Here is a 21,851-nt window from a genome sequence, read left to right on the forward strand (position 1 = left end):
TCATCGGTGACATTGAAACTTCATGTAGTGTGGGCGCCGTCAAATTGACCATTTACCACTATTCGTAAATAAGGAAGCTAGGAACAAAGGTGTCATTACCAAATTATCTCCGAAAAACATGTCAACATTAGCTTATAACTAGGGAATGCAGGCGCGAGATCTTGTTCGAAAAATTGATGAAATCTCGTGAGTTTAATAAGATTGATTGATTTATTTATTTATTTATTACACTATGGAAGACTTACAGCTATATAAAAACTTAACAAAAGAGACATAAAGCCAATTACAAGTCCTCACTTATAGATATAGAATAGAAACTAGAGGTTATGTGAACACACGCAGTTTTTTTTTTATATAATATCTTTGAGCACACACATAAGTAATGTGCTATCTTTTAACAAAGACAGTTTTTCACACAAAGCTTTAAAAAGATCAACAAATATTTGCTAAGTCTACGGTAAGCTAAAAAAAAAAACTTATGAAGGACTAGCGGTTGCCCGCGACTTCGTCTGCGTACAATAATCACTTGTGGCAGAATTAGGGCTTTTGAGTTATTAGAATTTTCTTTGCTATAAACCTCACAGAGCCCGAGACCTTTCCAACGAATGCAAAACCGTGGAAATCGGTTCGTGCGTTCTGGAGTTATAGCGTCAGGAAGGTAAACCCGACTTATTTTTATATTATAAATTATTGTTAGATATTAAAGGAGAACCTTTTTCACCAGAGATGTGCTTATGCTACGAAGGTGTAATATTTAGCTAAGGTGTGAAACTATGTGACCGTTTCCACTGATACTAAGCTATATAACTGTACAAAGAAGATGCGCAGGTTGAGTTTGTGATGTATCAATAGTAGGGAAGTCATCTATAGCACACATCCATAGCACGCAAAACAACAAAGCAACGTCACGCCTTTTATCCCCGAAGGGGTAGACAGAGAGAGGTGCACATTACAACACGTAATGCCGCTATACAATGTACACCCACTTTTCACCATTTGTGTTATAAGTCCTAGGTAATATAAGGGGGTGAGCCTATTGCCATATACTGGACACAATTTCAGACTCCGTGCTACTACTGAGAAAATTTCGAAAAGCCGAAAAATGCCCAGGAATTCTTTACCCGACCCAGGAATCGAACCCGAGACCCCTTGTCCGGCAATCGCACGTGTAACCGTGCAACGTGTGCGTATATTGTACGTGCCGTAATATGCACCTCTGTCTACCCCTTCGGGGATAAAAGGCGTGATGATACTTTTTTTATAGATAAGATTTCAACAGATAAAAAAGAGTTGGACACTAAAAAACCACTATGAACCTACTTAAAAACTAGAAAAAATGTGACAGAAGTGAATCGTACTAATACACAATGGGTTCCGTAGATCCCGTTCCTACTTCTGCTTTTCGATCCGGATCCCCGGTAAACCCACTAGGTAGTTCACAGCTGCGGATAGATATACCATATTATCACATCAACAGCATGTTTTTTATGGTATAAGCCGGTAAACGAGCAGACGTATCACCTGATGGTAAGCAATCACCCATGGACACTTGAAACACCAGAGGCAAGTGCATTGCCGGCCTTTTGGGGTTAGAAATTAAGGATTGTTAGGGAATCGAGGATTACAAGGATTGGGAAAGGGAGTAATTGGGCCTCCGGTAACCTCACTCACACAACGCAAGCGTTGTTTCACGTCGGTTTTCTGAGGCCGTGGTATCACTCCGTTCGAACCGGAGTAATATGCATAAGCATGGCTCTCCCGGGTGATTTTTCAAAAAACTTTAACTTTTATTTAACAAATCATTATTCTCCCGCGTCATTAAGCATCGTGGTAGCTTATTATCATCCTTATTTTTATTGGATTGGTTGAGAGCAGTGTCACAGTCACAGCTTAATTTATTGAAACCAAATTTTGTGTTGAATCAGCAGAATTGTTAACTTTTGGTTGAGGATAATGACGCCGTTAACTTACTGCCGCACTCAGAGACATTTAATGATTACTTAAATTATTCCTTAGTAAAGATTTTGTATTGAAAACAATTACTAAGGACTGGGTTAAGTAACCATTAAACGACTCTAAGTACGGCGGTAAGAAACTCCATCGTTACTATTATTAGAACTTATGACGGGATATTTACCATGTTTATTCATTTTGATGAGTTTCCGATATTTCGGCACTGTTGCAAGCGCCATGATCACGGATTAACTAAGATATTTTACTCATCAAAATGAATAAACATGGTAAATATACCGTCATAAATGCTACTAATAGTGTTAGTGACCATGTCAGTTTAAAAACTTATATCCATCGTTACTCTTTTAAAACCTTGTTCTTTGCTGATCCCTGAAATTGGAAAGTATTAGAATGAATGTAGAAACAAAAGAAATAGTCGGTCGGTGTAAAGAAGTCCATAGCCACAGAATAGAAGTCGGCTCGAGACAGCGACTTCGAGTTAGAGAGAGACAGCGCTATGTTTAGGATGAAAAGAATGATTGGTTGTCTGTTTGTTTGTGCAGAAGATTAGGCACTTTATTATTTATCCTAAATTAGGCACTTTTTGAAACGTCAAATTGAATTGTCCGTCAGTCTGTCTGTTAGTGAAGCTAGGTGCTCGTTCTAAAGTGAAGCCTGGAATAAAGTGATTTAAAGACTTCTCCCGCCTTGGGTGAGGTGAGAGGGATTGTCAGACTCTTACTGACTAAAACACCCTGTTCCTACTCCTTCTCGGGTTAGGCTAGTACTACTTATTGTTGGTTTAAAACTGTTAAGTAATTTTGCGTTGATGTTTTAAATACATAGATTATTTTCTACTCCTCTTATAATATCTTCTGATTTATTTCGTTGCGGGATCCAAGACAGTCATTCATGTCCCTGGGACGTTGGACTTCAGTGGTCCGGTGTTTTCATGGTTGTATCTACTGTAGATCCTGGTGCACAGGAGTTGTAGCGGTATGGGAGGTTGTGGTGGGCTTGTCCAAAAAAATAAAATTAAATACATAGATCGGATTGCTCTATAAAAATAAATAACGTAAACTGACATATAAAATTGCTTAAACCTTATTAAGGATTAAAAAAGTATGATATATTTTTTGCAAATGGGACAATCCAGGTACCATACCTAAACTGAGAATCAAAACCCAAAATTGTACTTCTTAAGCCTATGCATTTCTAAGAAAATAACACATTTGGCTTTTTAATATAACTTTAATAAGCAAAATAAAAATAATTAAAATACGCGACCAAAACCGAATGATCTTACTAGTCTAACTAGGTCAAACCCGTAGAATTGTACTTGTAAGTAATGAAAGGGATAGCAATACGTATCGCTATGTGTTAGACAAGGACAGAGATAGAAATTAAGTACCGACCGTTAGTTTAGAGTGATAAGGGTGGAAGTGCAAAATTTTGAAAAATATTTTCTTTTTATGATTGAATGATTCTTTTGTTGGTAAAAGTTTAACTATTGGGGTTGTGGGTTTGATTCTCATTGAATGTATTTCAATACGGATTGAAAGAGGAAGAAGAAGCTTTTTTTGGGATTTTTTGCCTGATGATAAGCAATCGCCGCCGCCCATAGACACTTGAAACACCAGACGCGTTACAACTGCATTACTGGCCTTTTGGGGGTCAAGAATTTAAGAGTTGTTGGAGATTAAGAAGATTTGGAAGTGGGGTATTTGGGCCTCCGGTAACCTCGTTCACACAAGGTGAGGCCGTGGTATCACTCCGGTCGAGCCGGCCCATTCGAGCGGAAGCATGGCTCTCCCACACTTACCTATATAATAATCACAATGCGAGGTAATAAATCAAAAAGAAGCAAAATTTTCAGTTACACCACTATCCCTTACAACGCTGCCCGCATTTTCAGCGGAAACTTATCGAAAACCTGTAGCTTTTGCTGTAACTGCAAACCAAAATCGACCTTAATACACTCCAAATACATATCACAATCCCATGCCACACTTCATTGTGTATGCTACATCAAACACACACAGCAATATCCACCTTGAATGCTAAAGAACAGAGTTGAAATTTCAACGTCACAGTTTTCGCAAACTGATAAGACCCTACCAGCCTTCTAAGACCTCCCCTTCCCTCTTCGAAGTAAAGTATTGACTTATAAAAGGGGGACTTATATAGTAAAACCGAGCTCAATTTAAATTGGTTTTCGGTATACGGGCTTCTGACTTGCGAAGTCATCCCAGTCGAGCCGCGGACTTCGCGCGGTAAAGACGTCAACGTCGGCTCCTACCATTATTTTATATATCTATTATTTTCTTATTAATTCTATTATATACTGTATATAAACCAAGTTTTATTATATACAGAGTTTTAGTTAAAAAACTATGTTAGTCTGTGTTTTCAAGAAGAAAGTTTAAAAGGTAAGTTATTTTGGAATAGAAAAATGTAATTTTGTCGTATAAGCTGCGTTTAATTTGGACATCAAATGGCATTTTGTATCTATGTTCTATATTGCTAGGGAGTAGAATTCCTTGCCGGAGTCTGTGTTTCCTGATGGGTATAACCTGGGTGTCTTCAAGGTCCGAGTGAATAGGTTGCTTATGGGCAGACGTGCTCCATCGTAGGCCGCATCATCACTTACCATCAGGCGAGATAGCGGCCAAACGTCGACACATTAAATGTAAAAGAGACTAGGTTCTCCCAGCGACTTCGTTCGCATGAAAAGGTGATTCCTGATCCCGTTTTCATGGGAATTTAGGAAAACCTTTTCTTAGTGTATTCTCTACACTACTTAAGGAATATACAAGCCAGGTTTCAGCTTTCTAAGTCCAGTAGTTTCAGCTGTACATTGTCTGTCTGTCAGTCAGTAACGGAAGAGTTTTTGTACAGTATAGAGATCACTCATATGATTTAAATGAAACTACAAGTAGTACTCGTCCACAGAAGCATAATACTACTAAATATTTCAACGAAAATCGAAAATTAAAAATTTTAAATTTTCAAACAAAATAAATAATGAAATTAATTAAGTATTAAATTCTGTGGGATCAGCTCCATGTTCCTTGACCACAGAAGAGCTGTAATGTTGTAGGTTGTCTAGGAATGTTACGGATATGTGGCGCGGCTGTTGCAATGCCGTATTTGTAAAGAGTTTTCAAATTAGCTCAAAGAGAATAATGCACTTTTTGACTTAACTACTGGGCCTATTTCGTTCATTTTTCGTATAATGTCAGCCAAGATGATAACAAATATGTGGTTTAAATTAAGTTATTACAGGTTTGTCCATACGGTATATAAAAACTCATTCATTTTCTGGTGACCAAGAGAGTGACAGACTGTACACAGCTGTAACTACTGCGCGTAGCAAGCTGTGTGACATGTAGCGCGCTAGGGGAGTGTAGGGGAGGGCTGAGAGAGGATTTTCCGAAATCCTCTTGGTTTTTATGGACGTACGAAGTTATGGGCATAAGCTAGTATTGAGTAGACAATAAAAATCAGTTGTTACAATTAAATACCTTTATCTCTTTCGAAAGACAACAATACGCTAGTTTCCTACTAGTCAAATTCAATACTTTTTTCGAAACGTCAAAAACGATATTTTCTATGAACTTTGTATGAAATACTCTATTATGACGTCATAAGTTTTTGACGTCAAATAGCAGACTTATTTCTAGAAATTTAGTTAGAAAAAATCGAAAATTAAGTAGTTCATCAAATTTATGAATGAGAGTGTGATTATTTTTGAATATCTTATTGTATTGAAAAGTTGTAATAATTTATTTTTGACCCAGTCATCATCCCTATTGTTGGTACAATTATAAAAAAATGACATTTTAAGGGTAACCTATGGAGTTTCTTGCTCGTTCTTCTTTATTTGTCAGTTGGAATCGGTATTGTGCAAATAGAGCAACTAAAGGACTGACCGATAGACTGTCACATTTTTACTTTGTTTGACGTTAAAAAGTGACCTATTCTTCTATAATATAAAAAATAAGTCGGGTCCAGAACGTTTTGCATTCGTTGGAAAGGTCTCGGGCTCTGTGAGGTTTATAGAAAAATATTGTTCTAATTGAAATTATTAGATTGTGAATTGAAAATTACGTGTTTAAATTATTAGGAATTGTTGCGCAAATATCAAATTGGGTTTGACTGAGACAACGAAACGTCAAATGACTTAAATACATACATAACCTCACGCCTGTCTCCCATGGGGGTAGGCAGAGACAATGAAACTAGTCGAGTTCGTCGATTATAAGCAGGTATTATAAAAATATAGTGGACAAAGCCGCTGGCAACAGCTAGTGATAGTTATATTTCATAACGACATTCCTTTATACATATGTATATATGTGCAACGTCACGTTTTTATCCCCAAAGGGGTAGGCAGAGGTGCACATTACGGCACGTAATGCCGCTACATAATGTACACCGAGCAACATTAATCGGTATACAGCCAACATAACTATAACTATGCAATACCTTTACATGTGTGGGTAATTTTATAGTAATGTGCATAAAAACAAACTAATAGTCAAACGCCTATTACGCACACAGTTTCATCACGCATACACTTATACTAAATATCATTTTCGTGAGGGTATACGCATTAATTCAATAATGAAATATAAATAAAAACAAGGGTAAACATAAAAACAATACGTAACAAACATTGAATAAATCAAATAAGGAACGATCGAGTTACAAAAATTATACCCATATAAATATAATATCTTCTCATCGTTTTTTATGTTATTCAATGAGATACGATATTTGGATTGTCACTTAGATTGCACGTATGGCGCAATGGTTATCACTTGCGGATGATGTGACGAGACGCCGGTTCGAACCCAGCATCGCGTTCTTTTTGTAACATTTTATAAACATTATTGAATGCAAATTTTCTAATGTTTCAATATCTAAATAAAAATTTACAATGTTTGAGGCAACCACAGAACTCTCAGGTTATTTTATTTGGCCCGTTTATGAAGTAACTACCGACAATCCGCAATATTTTTCTCAAACACCCCACATTATAAAAGTCTGTATTCTTAGTTGTCAGTCTACGAGTATTTATTAATAATTATCCACAACTCATAGTCGTGTTTAATTTAATTTATATCTATCCATACAAAGTTAAAGTATAAACATATAAACATAACATAGTCGTTGTTTTGCGGAAGAAGAACACATAAATTATTTGATATTGTAAAGCGATTAAGAATATTGGTGAGTAACAGTTAGACATTATTTTGATATTCTTTATCTATACAAATTACTACTTATTTCAATTTTATTCTTTGTTCTTCACTTTTTATGATTATATATTATTTGCCTTTTATGTTTATAAATAAATTTAACTCAAGTTATTTATAAGTCTATATAACAACCTAAGTATCTAAATATATAAGGTTATTTTGATCATATAGACCAAATTATTATTATTATAATTGACTCTTTTATTTTGTATCCACAGAGGAAAAACAAGAAATGCAGTTATGGGTCGGCTGATATGGATATTCTGGAAACATGGGATATAGAATCACGCTAACGACGCGAAATAAGTAAATCCAGAGATGAATTCTTCGTTTAGCCACCACGGCATTGTGCCCGAACGCAAGGTTGATTCGGATTACTTCCAATGCTTTCTTCTCCACACGCGTAACAACGCGCGCCTATGCTGCAATCTGTGATATCACCTTCATTCTGCCGTTTTACGTTGCAGCAAGTCAGCGCTGAACACAACAATTACAAATCTATAATAATAGCTCATCGATAAAACAAAAGCAATTACAATCTGCTAGGTTGATCTTAATTTTGAAAATAATGTTGTAATTTTACTAAATAAACATTTGATCATTTGGATAAAGGTAAAATATAATGGTGTAAAAATGTGTGCGGCCTAATAGGTGTGATTATAGTGAACGAATTACTTTAACTAGTGGAATCATAAGTGTATTGCAGTTGAATTTATTTTACTTAGTAATTGTAAACCTTATTTATACAGACATAACATTCATAATTGTTTAGCAATGTGAACAAAAACAAATTTTAATAATAACTGAATACACACGTTATCGAAATTTGATTTTTTGTCCATTACTAGGAATATCGAAAGTCTAAAGGAGACGGTGAAGTGATGTTATTGTTAAGATGTTGGAAATTGTCATCATTTCTTTCCATTTAACATGTTGATTCATTTCACCACTCGTATTAGCCTAATTAAATTTAAATAGCTATAGATTGTGAATGTTAAAGGTGTCTGTATTAAATAATTGCACCACGATATTTTTTCATCCAATTTTTTCATGTTTTTTTACTTATTGGACATAATAACACATAAATAATAAATTATTTACAATAAAAAATAATGTTGTTTTATTCAGAATCTGTTTCATTGATACCTTGATTTTATTATACAGAAAACAAAAACAAAGCATAACAAAACAAAGAAAAACAACATAGTAAATAAATAAAATAAATACTTTTGGTTAGATTCGAACCCACATTGTCGTAAACGATGTTTGAAACCGGTTCATTAACCACTCGTCCACGAGCACTACGTCTATTCAATTGAAAATGTTGATTGATATCATCGATTGTCAATATTATTAACCTTACCCATATATTAAATTATAAAAATACGTATACCGACACAAAAATTATAGTATTTACCAATGTGTGCGTAATAGGCGTTTGGCTATTACGTTTGTTTTTATGCACATTACTATAAAATTACCCACACATGTAAAGGTATTGCATAGTTATAGTTATGTTGGGTGTATACTTATTACTGTGGCTTTGTGTACATCCACTCATCACCATGTGTGTTATAAGTCCCATGTAATAGGGGTGAGCCTATTGCCATATACTGGACACAATTCCAGACTCCGTGCTACTACCGAGAAATTTTCAAAAACCAAAGAAGCCCAGTAATACATTGCCCGACCCGGGAATCGAACCCTTGTCCGGCAGTCGCACTTGCGACCACTCGACCAACGAGGCAGTCCTTTAAATATAATTTCTTTAAAAGCCCGTCTAATTAGTAAAGATATAATAAATGGCTGAAGATTTTTCAGTCTATCTTCAGAGACATTTCGTTTTGTAATAACAGTGAAATTCTTTAATTAATTACTCACTCAAATAGATGCTTTCAAATATTCAAAGATTTTCATTTCAATGGAAAGCTGAATGAAGTAAGAAATGTATTTTAAGTGTGGGAGAGCCATGCTTTTAGTCTAGTAGAAAATAGCGGAACATCTTATAATATTCGGAGGGGTAGACAGAGGTGCATGTATACAATGTACACCCACTTTTCACTAGTGATGTCCCATGTAATAGTGAGTCTAATGTTATATATAGGACACGACCCTGTTGCTATTATGTACTAAAATAATCAGATAAAAGTTTAAATGCCTTTTTTTAAATAACCCTTTAATTTTCCTTACAACCTCCATTTCTTTAAATTGGTAAGAAATAATAAGAAATAATATCTAAAATCTTCTCCTAGGTCCGAAAAATACTTTTCTGCTAACCGTATCAAAATCGCTTCAGCCAAACGCGAGATAATCGAGCACAAGCATACATATATACAGGTACAGGTCAAATGGAGAACCTCCTTTTTTTGAAGTCGGCAAAAAAGCATTTGAAGAATTGCTCTCCGTCAAATGTGTAGACCCATAACAAAGTAGGAAGCCTATTCGCAAGCCGACACCCACGGAAAGTAAAGTCTGATGACGTCATACGCATCTTTAAGGGGGAAAATCATCCTATGTCTAGGCGAGAGGGAGTGTCAGACTCTTACTGACTAAAAACCACCCCGTTCCTACTCCTGCTTCGAACCGAAGCCCCGGTAAACCCACCAGGCAGTCCGCAGCTCCGTATAACATCATACACTGCTATCAGAAAAAAAAGACAAATTAAAAAAGAAAATTGAATCCATCTTGAAAAGAATTTCAAAGCGGACATCGGATGTCAAAATTTTTATCTACAAAGTCGATCTGATTTCTCTACGTCTGTCGACCCCATTCTCTTTTATGTAGGATTGTAGGGATACTAATCTTTTATAGCGAAAGATACACTCAGTCGTAAAGCCGCGACCCTTGTGTAGAAAGGGTAGGCAGATAATGTTAGTTCTAGTGTCAAGATATGTGAAGTTTTTTGAGGTAAAATAATATTTCTATACTTTATATTGTAACTTTTTCTTTTCTTTTGGCTGCCTCGTTGGTCGAGTGGTTGCAAGTGCGACTGCCAGGCAAGTGGTCTCAGGTTCGACTCCCTGGATTTTTCGGCTTTTCGAAAATTTCTCAGTAGTAGCACGGAGTGTGGCATTGTGCCCAGTATTACATGGGACTTATAACACAAATAGTAAAAAGTGGGTGTACATTGTACAGTGGCATTACGTGCGGTAATGTGTACCTCTGCCTACCCCTTCGGGGATAAAAGGCGTGTATATAATATAAAAATTATAGTCATTTCTCATTATAAGTTTGAAATCACCAATCCGCATTGAGCAATCTTGATGTTTAATGCTCAAACCTTCTGCGCAAAGAGGTCTATAGTCATCAGTGGCCACTTACTCGTATAGGCTGTTGATGTGTTACGTCTCGTGAAAGCAACATGTAATAAGTCATAATCAAATATCTGACCACTTCTCCCCGCCACATAATTTAGGGCGTAACATTAATTCGGTCCATTAAGGGCTGATCCGTCAAAATATAAGGTCGGAATAAGGGTCCCTGATAAATATGAAAGGGTCTATATATTTGAATTAGGTTAGGTTCGGTACGCACTCCGCCTTTCATGATTAAACCTGGAGGTTTGGCGACTAAGTTAGATTAAATTAAAAGATACGTGTCTAATGTTTTAAAATAATCTATAAGACGGACATTAAAATAAAAATTAGACATTTACCCTATTAGACATGGTACTCATAACATAAACTAGATAAAAGTGTCTCTCCCCTGCCTACCCCTTCAGGGCCCAAAAGGCATGTTATTATGTGGTCTTCTAAACATTTAAAGTATTCCGCTTTACAACTTCAACAGCGTTCTTGTAAAACATAATTTTTGTTTTAAATTGTTTCAAAAATGCCACAAAATTACTAGCGTTGTGCGGTACAATGAGAATTCTTGTTTGAGGATTTTTTTATGGTATAAGCCGGTAAACGAGCAGACGTATCACCTGATGGTAAGCAATCGCCGCCGTCTATGGACACTTGAAACACCAGAGGCGTTACAAATGCGTTGCTGGCCTTTTGGGGGTTAGGAATTACGAAACACAACGCAAGCGTTGTTTCACGTCGGTTTTCTGTGAGGCCGTGGTATAACTCCGGTTGAGCGGGCCCAGCAGTGCCGAAGCATGGCTCTCCCCCACTTGATTGATTCTTGTTTGAAGATGGTATTTTTTACGAAAGTTATGGTATTTTTTGTTTAAAAATATGTTACCTCACACTAGGATTTTCTCCTGTGTCGTGGGTGCGTTTACAAACATACAAGTTCACATACACATGACACCCAGACCAGAAACAACAATTTATGGATCACACACAGAGTTGCTCGTTGTTCCGGGACGGAATGAAAATCGCTACCCGTTGCACGGCAGCCAGTTGACTAGCCTGACTGCACGGTTGGTGTGGTACCAACCGTGCAGTCAAAATGTTTAAAGAGAAGAAAATTGTAGTGTTACAATTTGCTTGTACTCATTACATTGAACTTTTGACGTGACCTACGTGACCAACCGTGGGATGCGATGTGGCGCGATGCGAACGCGATCAATTTGATATTTTCGTATGAATAATATGAACATGCCTTTTTTGTTTATAATGTCGGAAACAGAAACAAAACGAAACGATTCACATGCACGTAGGACATAGCCGCCGCGTCACACCGCATCGCGTTGAATTCGCGTGTCACCGCACCGCTTCGCATTCGCTTCTAGATCGACAGCCATTTACACGAAGAATTTTATTATAACTTTCGTGAGACATATTAAATTAATTATTATGTTATCGGCTTACTCACGTAACTGTTTGACAAGGAACTCAACTAGTTTCAAGCCATGCTAGAGGCTCATATTCATGAACAGCATTCCGCGACATACGACGCGGCGATTGTCGCGCTGTAGCAGTGTGTAGCAGCGCGTCAAACAGTTACGTGAGTAAGCCGATAACATAATAATTAATTAAGAATATGATTAGTGAAAAATCAGGTCAAGAATCAAAATTAAACATACACATACTCGTACATATCGTCACGCCTTTAATCCCCTAAGGGGTAGGCAGAGGTGCACTTTATGACACGTAATGCCACTGTAGAATGTACACCCACTTTTCACAATTTATGTTGTAAGTCCCATGTAATAGGTGAGCCTATTGCCATATACCGGGCACATTTCCAGACTCAGTGCTACTACTGAGAAATTTTCGAAAAACCGAAAAAAGCCCAGCAATACTTTGCCCGACCCGGGAATCGCACCCGAGACCCCTTGCCCGGCAGTCGCATTTACAACCACTCGGCCACCGAGGCAGTCATCAAAATTAAACCCTCAAGTTATATGATAAAGTTCATTATTAAGTGCAGACAAAAGGGGTAGAACGGAAGAGACGCGCCGTATTGGTGGAAGCTGCTCGTTAGCGTCATCAGCTGTGATCCGGCAGCCATCTTTATACGTCACGGCGGCCATTGTTGTACCGCCATCTTGGAAAACTGATAATTGGAGGGAAACTTTCATATTTACTTTTTTAATTTTTGACTTAAATTTTTTGATTTTAAAATCGGGCATATTTTTGGTGGATTTTTGATTGACATGACATCAGTTATAATCTAAGTAAAATAGAAATAATTTACAATTAATTTTAAGTCTCTGAAATTCAACCAAAAATAAACATATTGTTGTCTACCTTAGATCAGGTTGTTCATTAACTAGTTCATACGGCATTCATAGTGTGGAATTATTGGATTAAGATAGGATATTCATTTCAACCGTTTTTGCGGAAACGTATAACTATAGTACACCCACTTTTCACCATTTGTGTTATAAGTCCCATGTAATAGAGAGTGAGCCTATTGCCATATACTGGACACAATTCCAGACTCCTTGCTAGTACTGAGAAATTACGAAAACCTATAAAAGCCCATGCAGTAATACTTTACCCGACCCTGGAATCGAACCCTTCAATCAATCGAACTATACGTGCCATAATACTTCTGCCTACCACTTCGAGCATAAAACGCGTGACGATATAAGTATAGCACCACTAACTACACAGAATCTCATCTCAAAATAAAGTTCTTAAAACTCTCATTTACTGATGTTTTTAACACGCGTTTTACCACCATTTCTAACCTCTACCCATCTTCAACAGGAACCTAACCAACCACCATGGGAGTCGCATCAGACGGTTTCACCGGCCAGTGGAGGGCGAAGATAGCGGCCCTCAGGGAGTCCAGGAAGTTGGTGTTAGTCATCGTGGCCATCGCGCTACTCCTTGATAACATGCTGCTGACTACTGTCGGTGAGTAGCCTCTCTCTTATTCTTCTTTTTTTTGTGGGGGATAATTCATCCAGGGACGTTAAGTTTTTAACTGACATGGTCACTAACACTATCAATAGAACTTGAAACGGGATATTAACCATGTTTTTTTATGTCTATGTTTCCGATATTTCGGCACTGTTGCAAACGCCATGATGACGAATGAACTGATATCCGATCTAAAGTTTTAATATTAGTGTTAGTAACCAAGACAGTTTAAAAACTTATACCCAATGACTTCTCCCGCCTTGGGCGAAGCGAGACGAGGAGTGTCAGACTCTGTGGTTAGATTCTTACTGACTAAAAACGACCCCGTTCCTACTCCTGCTTTTCTAGCCGGAGCCACAATAAACCCGCAGCTAGGCAGTCCGTAGTTTCATTTTTTTTAGTAAAATAATCTAAGTACAAGAGGGAGATTATTGAAATAAAAATTAGTAATCTACCACACTTTAACCGACTTCTCAAAAGGAGGAGGTTCTCAATTCGGCCGGTATGTTTTTTTTCTATGTATGTATACCGATTACGTCGAGCTTTATGGACCGATTTGCGTGATTCTTTTTTTTGTTCGACGCGGATTTTCTCAACATAGCTCCCATTACAACGGAGGATGCAAATCCTGGTCCCACCTTCCAATAGCTATGTGTGTTACATCATTGGATAGGTAATTTTGAGCTGAATAAAAGTTACGATGGCGCCGAGTTGCAAATCTTAGTCCGTTCAGAGTTATTCTTTGTTAAACATGGTAGTTCTATCAGAAGCCAAGTAATGCTATTTTTGCGTTATAATTTCATTTTTGCTTTATACACGTACAAAGTGGGACCAGATTTCATAGAAATTCTGGCATCCTTGATTCAGATAGGTTCAGTATTTTTTATTAGCATTATAAGCATTAAGTACTTGTCGTCATTTTTAGTTTTTGAAAGTCAGTTTTTTTTAAACGTACTTTTATCAAATAAAAAACCGCCATTCTCAATCCGTTTTTCAAACAGAAACAAAAAGCGGTTACCTATCTCAGATTCCAAAATGGCGGCGATGTAATCAAAGAGAGTGCTGAGCTTCATCTGCAATTCATTAGTTTGCGGTAATGGCCTATCGTTCCTTGTACTACCTTTGGGAATACAAAGCTCTTCGACTTGTATAAAGCATTATTATAATACATTTCAAATGATTCTTGTTTTATCTCGGCTATTTGTTTGCTGTTTTAAATGTTGGTAGTTAGGTTAGGTGAAAATGTTGGATTGAATTTTGGTGTTTAAATGTAAAGTAAAAATACAACTGCCTCGTTGGTCGAGTGGTCGCAAGTGCGGCTGCGGGGCAAGAGATCCCTGGTTCGATTCCTATAGATGTAAATGCTGACTTTAAATGTTGGAATTTAAATGTAAAGAAGTTAATATAATTATGTAACTGCTTCGTCGAGTGGTTGCAAGTGCGACTGCCGGACAAGAGGACGGGCAAAGTATTGCTTTGCTTTTTTCGAAAATTTCTCAGTAGTAACACGGAGTCTGGAATTATGCCCAGTATGTGGCAATAGGCTCATATTTATTACATGGTACTATCTACCCCTGTTCCAAATTTTATCCCGATCTCTTCAGTCGTTTTGATGTGATTGTAAGATTATTTTATGTATGTTGTATTTATAATATTAGGAGGTTCAGACTGCCTAGCGGATTACCGGGGCTCCGGCTCGAAAAGCAAGAGTAGGAACGGGGTGGTTTTTAGTCAGTAAGAGTCTGACACTCCCTTTCACCTCGCCCAAGGCGGGAGAAGTCATTAGATGATTTTCCCCCCTCAAAAATCAAAGTAAGATTTATGTCAGGAACTTTCACACAAAAGCGTGACATTTCAATTATAATTCTTTAAACCGAGCTACTTCGGTAAGCTCCTAAAGCGGTTTCAGCCCAGAAATCGTGGTCCGCTACGGAAACGGGAGCAATTTGCTTGTCGGCACGATCAAAGTGAAATTCACTTAGCCGCCTCATCAAAAGAGCCGACTGCTAGTGCGGGGGCGAGGTGTCGGGAGTTGATGTTGTTGTCGATAAAATTTTTGTTTGAGATTTGTGTTGTTTAAAGCGTTTTTTACTAACTTTCTCTTTGAATGAGTAGTTGCAAGGAGTTATGTAATGCTTGTTGATCGAGGCATAACTGTTAGAAAATAGGTATTACATTACATGTATGTTAATAGGTATTACAACTAATAGGTATTACATTCAATATTAACTTGTCATCAGAAGTCGGTTGAAACATAAACATTTTTTAAATTAAAAGGCCAAAACAACCAAGGAAACGTCTCTATTATCCACTTAATTCACTAGAAAATAAAACATATCCAACAAAATTAAACTTAATATATAAATTAACAACCAGTAACGCACTTTGTACTTCATCTGATATTTCGGGTGTCCAAACCTACTAATTACTTACTACCAGGTCATACACCTCTACCTATATACCACAAAAATTGGTCAAACAATTCTTATCGATATTTCACTCACAAAAATTTTAGCATCGATACTTTGCTTTTATCGACACGTTCCCCTCTCTACTCCAACCTCGAGTCCTCGTGTTCGCATTGCAAATGAAATTTCATCTAGTTTCCACCCTTTCCTCGAGCCAGTGTTTAATTCAGTTAAATAGTTTAAAATTAGCCCTTTCGGTACACGATATAGATATCAGATTGTTAAATTATTAAATTCTGTTATCACGTGTAGTTTAAATATCGTTCACTAATTACCAGTCACCATATACACGGTGTAACAAAAAGGGGGTATACATATCAAGTGCACGGTTTCTAGATAACATAACAAACGATACGGGAAGGGTTTTTTAAACTCATGTTTTCATGGAAAGGAGTTATGAATTTTTCCAATACATAAAATTCCAAAAACCGAACATCAAAATTAGGTAGATACAGGTACTAGGTGATCAGACTGTACTGTGTGGCTAGTGGACTCTTCATGAGTTATTTTTTATGGTATAAGCCAGTAAACGAGCAGACAGATCACCTGATGGTAAGCAATCGCCGTCGCCCATGGACACTTGAAACACCAGAGGCGTTACAAGTGCGTTATCGGTCTTTTGGGAGTTAGGAATTTAAAGGTTGTTGGGGAATCGGGAAAAATTGGGAAGGGGGGTAATTGGGCGTTCGGTTACTTCACTCACACAATGAAACACAACGCAAGCGTTTTGCTACGATGATTCCAACAAGAAATACTGTAGTTTCACATGTATTTATCAGAAAACGCTCCCGGTCTCTGTCAAATGTATGAGGTTTACACATTTGCTGAGTCTACATCAACGTCTCGTCTCACATGGAAAAGGAATGAACATTAGGGTGCTTTTTCTCCAGAGATGTGCTATGCTACGATGTGCTACGTTGCTGTGGATGTGTTTGGCTTCCACAAACAATATTTTTAGTCAGTAAGAGTCTAACACTTCCGGAGCTGCGGACAACGTAAGAGATTACCGCGGGGCTCCGGCTCAAAGCAAAACAAGGAACAGGGCACCCCGTTTCTTCTTACTGACTAAAAACGACTCTTATAACTTTATATTAACTTATATAACTTACAATTACTTATATATTTTAATATTACTGTATATAACTATAGGCAGTAACAGTCAGTAAGAGGCTGACACTTCCTCTCGCCTCACCCAAGGCGGGAGAAGCCATTTGATGCTTTTCTGTCCCTAAAAAACGCTTAATCCAAAAATCCCGAAACCTATAAATTTTTAATCCACCAAATCATCATATTTCTCACAAACACATTTCAATTTACATCACAAAAACAACTATATTATGAAATAATTCGCTCGATTCAATTCGGAATGGGGTCACAATTTATCGACACCCGAATTTGAGGATCTCTCGTTCACATCGAGAGCTCCTGACACGACAGTTCAATTCTCTACGAGGGGATCCAATCGGCGGAAACGGCCGAAGTTGGCCGAAGTTTAACCGAAGCACTTGGGAAGTTAATCGAGTGTGACGTATTTAATAATCAAATTTTAGATGATTTTAATTTTAAACTGACTGCCTCGTTGGTCTAGTGGTTGCAAGTGCGATTGCTGGGCCAAGGGTTTCGGGTTCGATTCTCGGGTTTGGCAAAGTATTACTGGACTTATTTCGGTTTTCGAAAATTTCTCGGTAATAGCACGGAGTCTGGAAACGTGCCCGGGATATGGCAATAGGCTCACCCCCTATTACATTGGACTAATAACACAAATGATGAAAAGTAGGTGTACATTGCATAGCGACATTACGTGCCGTATGTGCACCTCTGCCTACCCCTTCGGGGATAAAAAATATTTAAGGGTATACATTTTTTTTTTTTAAATTATTTTTTGTTTTAATTTTTTATAATGTGGCATTAAAGAATACATACAATTAGAAACAGTTTATAAGGCAAAACAACGTTTGCCTTGTTAGCTTGTAAATATTTTTAATTCTTACATTCATTCTAATCCAAACTATTTGTTCCAGTGCCAATAATACCGGAGTTTCTCTACGACATCCGACACCCTGACGCTCCCCTCTCGATGTCTCTGGAGGACATCACACTAGCCCCTCCCTCCCCCACCCCCTACTGTCCCTGTATGCAGCCCAACACTACGAGCATACTGCAGAATGAGACACAGACATGTAAGTAGACACTTATTTATTTATTTGAATAGAACGGTACAAGCCAATGACACTATTCAACATCTTACAAAAATTTAAAAACATAAAATTCAGAAAATTCATATAAATATTAATTATTAAATATTCATTCATCCATCTCTTTCGCAAAACTTCAAACATTCCGACAAAAATAATCTTCTTTCACTCGAAAACACGTCACACTCTGGCTTTGAATCCAGGAATCGGTTTAAAAGTTTCATAGTGTAAAAGGTGTAGTTATTATACTAGGGGCCTATTTTTTATTTTTTTTTTTTTGACCCCAAGGTGGGAAATCCTCATGGAGCCCCGTCGTCTGGGGAGGACGAAAGGGACTGTCAGACTCCTACTGACTAAAACCCACCCCGGTGTCCCGTCTCACACGTGGGTACGAGGGAGCGAGAAACGAAATTCTTCCGCAGCCCCCGAACTCGTGGCGGCCTGTCTTGTCAGGCCCCACCTCAATATGCACAGAGAAGTGAGGTGTTAATCTCCTCCGTGCTACGTCTCGGAGGCGCGCGCGGACACAACACGCGCCACCACCTTGGGTCCTTTATAACGGGGTGACGGGGACTTCCCCAAGTCCACCGTCCCCGGACCCATTTAGGGGGGTCGAAAGAGAGCAATTTCTGCTCTCCTTCGACGCCCGGTGCGCCTGCTGCGGGAAGGTACAAAAGTTGTTATTTCCCTATCCCTCTCCGCAGCCTCCTTCCGCGACATGACATCTTCGCAGAAGGACACATACTAGGGGACCTGAACTTAAATAGTGCCTCCTTAAATATAAGAAATTATTATTGTTATTTTCTGTCCGTATGCGGTTTGTGTGAGAGGAATGAAGTGGTGAATACGTATGGGGGAGTGTTAGATGTGGTTTTGATCTTATAAGGTAAGACAATTTATTTCCGTCTCCCTCTTACTTCTTAGGAAAGAAAAGGATAGAAATAGTCTTCTTTAATTTTTACCACACTTACCGCCGTTCTGAGACATTAAAGGTAAGTTCACAGGCCCGCATCGTACGCATCGCACGCAACGGATTTTAGTTTGTCCTGTATAGAAACTCATACAACTGCGTCCACTGATCCGCATCGTACGGACCGCATCATCGGCAATGCCTACATGCGATGCGTACTGATGCCGTTATACAGAATGTGTTCTTTCTCTAATAATATCTTCTGATTTATTTCGTTGCGGGATCCAAGACAGTCATTCATGTGCCTGGGACGCGCCGGACTTCAGTGTTCCGGTGTTTTCATGGTTGTATCTACTGTAGATCCTGGTGCACAGGAGTTGTAGTGGTATGGGAGGTTGTGGCGGACTTGTCCCAAAAAATGGAATGAAACGATGAGGGCCTGGTCGCTTACCTACCTTTAGTAGATATTTTGGAACTTTATGCGCGCGAGCTAATGAAATAAAGTCAAAGTCTAATTCAAGGTTAAAATCAAAGATAATTTGTAGAATCTATAAAGCTGAAGAGTTTGTTTGTTTGTTTGAACGCGCTTACCTTCGGAACTACTGGTCTGATTTGAATAATTCTATTTGTGTTGAATAGTGCATTTATCGAGGAAGGCTATAAGCTATAAAACATCACGCTACGACCAATAAGAGCCAAGCAGAGCGAGTGAAATCGCGCGGAAGTAGCAAATTAAGGAATATTACCTAAGTATTATTTATGCATGATTATTGTACCTACCTCCATATTGCAACATTTAAGGCAGATTCCATAGCACGGTTCTAAACCTTAGTGGTTTTTTGGTTGCTATTTGTTATTTATTGTATTATTGTTTTATGTAAATCATAAATAAAGAAAAAAGCTAGTATTTTATATAATTTGTTTTGTTACAGTAAACCTCACAGCACAGAGGGAGGAGAGGCATCAAGAGCTGATCCATGAGACAGTGGCGGTCGGAGTCATGTTCGCCAGCAAAGCGCTGGTGCAACTCCTTGCTAACCCGTTCGTTGGACCTCTCACTCATAAGTAAGTTCCTATCATTCTTTAATAAGTATATCCGGTAAAATGGGGTGAATAGAAACTCAGGGGGTGAATAGAAAAAAAAATATTAGGATTATTAGTTTGTTTTCATGTTTTTGGTTTTAATAGAGCATTTTTGGTTTTAATAATGAATTAATAAAAAATATTAAAATGGTGTAAACAGTTTTAAATTACGTGAAAACACAACAAAATGTTGTTCCTATTCACCCCTGATTTGTTTCTATTCACCCCGTTTTACGGTAGTTTCAAATTAGATCTATGACTGCTCTGAGTTTGTTTTGGCATTTCTTCTCAGAGTAGTCCGCTAGGAAATGCCGGCCTCATCTAGTTATTTAAGAGATTGACGTGTAAAAGAGTTACATTGTAACCTGTTTGCAAAAATAAATATCATTTATCATTACTTCATGGTTGGCGCGGTGGCTGGGCAACTGAATGCCGTGCAACGTGTAGCGGGTTCGATTCTCACACGGAGCAACTCTTTGTGTGATCCACAAATTGTTGTTTCGGGTCTGGGTGTCATGTGTATGTGAACTTGTATGTTTGTAAACGCACCCACGACACAGGAGAAAATACTAGTGTAAAGCAACGTTTAAAAAAAATGTTGCCACCGTCTCCTCGGTTCTTGGCTGATGATGATGGGCTGGGCCTGCCGCGACGTCTATAGACGATGAGCGGGCTCCACTCAGTAACGAGTTTTGCCCACCGCTCGTCTGACATGCGGAAGATTTAATTTTTTTTTATTTTAGCCGTGATCATCCCACTGCAAAGCAAAGGCCTCCCTACCTTCCTTCTACTCCTTTCTGTTTAAAGCTTTCTGCGGTCAATCTTTGTCATAGATGTTGAGTTCTTTCGTTCGTCGTTGTTCGGAAGATCTTTAAGACTTTGACTGCCAATAGAATACTGTTGAAGGCAAATCCTCCGCTAACGTCGGTCACCGGTGACCACCACGGCGTTCAATGTGTTAATGATTGTGTTAAAATGAATACTTTGTTACAGGATTGGATACAGCGTGCCTATGTTCACTGGGTTCATTCTGATGTTCCTGTCTACTCTGAGTACGTATATAATGCTTATTTGACGTTTATAGTAGGTACTGTAGCTATTTATATGATTTGAAACTGGAGGTTGGAGTCTGATGTATAGTATGGAGATCACTCATATGATTTAAATGAAACTACAAGTAGTACTCGTCCACAGAAGCGTGATACAACTAAATATTTCAACGAAATATCGCACACCTAGTAATATATTGGCTCATTTACGGTTTTCATAGTTTACCCACTCTAACGTCCATGGATAGCACGGTATCCAAAAAAAAGGAGCGTCATACGCCTATGGATACTATAGTATCCAAAGCGACGAGTTGTGTTTAATTCCCTCTAGTTTAAAATACGGTCTTGTTTGGTGAGTTTTGACTGATTATCTATACAGCTGAATAAATTGTTCGACGAAAAAATAAGAAATGGCAGTGTAATATGCTTTGACAAACAAAATATAAATTTTTAAGTTCAGTTGACTCGTTTGACGCCCGTGTTGTGAAGTGTTTTTGTGAGTGCCAACAATTATGTCGTAAGTACTACAGTTTTGTTTTATTTATCTTGCAAGTGTTATACATCAAAATAAACTAGAAGATTTGTGCTTTACGATGATGTATAAATATCACACTTTTAGCTGATAAATCTAGTCTAATTTTAACTTCAAACGATTGTTGTTTCGAA

At 37.9% G+C, this 21,851-nt stretch overlaps 4 protein-coding genes and 1 long non-coding RNA gene across 14 annotated transcripts in view; 4 read left to right on the forward strand and 1 right to left on the reverse strand.

Annotated features, from left to right (window-relative positions):
* Nucleotides 1–4,617, forward strand: part of LOC118278643 (probable tyrosyl-DNA phosphodiesterase) — a 47,270-nt gene extending 42,653 nt beyond the window's left edge. Inside the window, exon 15 of the transcript XR_007706847.1 lies at nucleotides 4,556–4,617. The gene's annotated coding sequence lies outside the window, so the exon portion shown is untranslated. The remainder of the gene's footprint in view (nucleotides 1–4,555) is intronic.
* The window catches only part of LOC118278720 (alpha-centractin), an 800,945-nt gene that overhangs the window by 378,099 nt on the left and 400,995 nt on the right, over nucleotides 1–21,851 (forward strand). The gene's annotated exons all lie outside the window — the stretch shown is intronic.
* LOC126912297 (uncharacterized) overlaps nucleotides 1–21,851 on the reverse strand; it is a 126,150-nt gene that overhangs the window by 30,965 nt on the left and 73,334 nt on the right. The window lies entirely within an intron of this gene.
* LOC118278399 (uncharacterized) overlaps nucleotides 1–21,851 on the forward strand; it is a 136,103-nt gene that overhangs the window by 22,567 nt on the left and 91,685 nt on the right. The gene's annotated exons all lie outside the window — the stretch shown is intronic.
* LOC118279032 (synaptic vesicular amine transporter) overlaps nucleotides 4,162–21,851 on the forward strand; it is a 418,685-nt gene continuing 400,995 nt past the window's right edge. For all 8 annotated transcript variants that reach the window (XM_050703644.1, XM_050703637.1, XM_050703643.1 and 5 more), the window contains exons 1-5: nucleotides 4,162–4,382; nucleotides 13,325–13,474; nucleotides 17,970–18,128; nucleotides 19,986–20,118; nucleotides 21,130–21,188. In XM_050703644.1, coding sequence (XP_050559601.1) covers nucleotides 13,342–13,474; nucleotides 17,970–18,128; nucleotides 19,986–20,118; nucleotides 21,130–21,188 — 484 coding nt within the window. In that variant the 5' untranslated portion in view covers nucleotides 4,162–4,382; nucleotides 13,325–13,341. The remainder of the gene's footprint in view (nucleotides 4,383–13,324; nucleotides 13,475–17,969; nucleotides 18,129–19,985; nucleotides 20,119–21,129; nucleotides 21,189–21,851) is intronic.

Source organism: Spodoptera frugiperda, chromosome 24 (assembly GCF_023101765.2).
Source record: "Spodoptera frugiperda isolate SF20-4 chromosome 24, AGI-APGP_CSIRO_Sfru_2.0, whole genome shotgun sequence".
NCBI lineage: Eukaryota > Metazoa > Arthropoda > Insecta > Lepidoptera > Noctuidae > Spodoptera > Spodoptera frugiperda.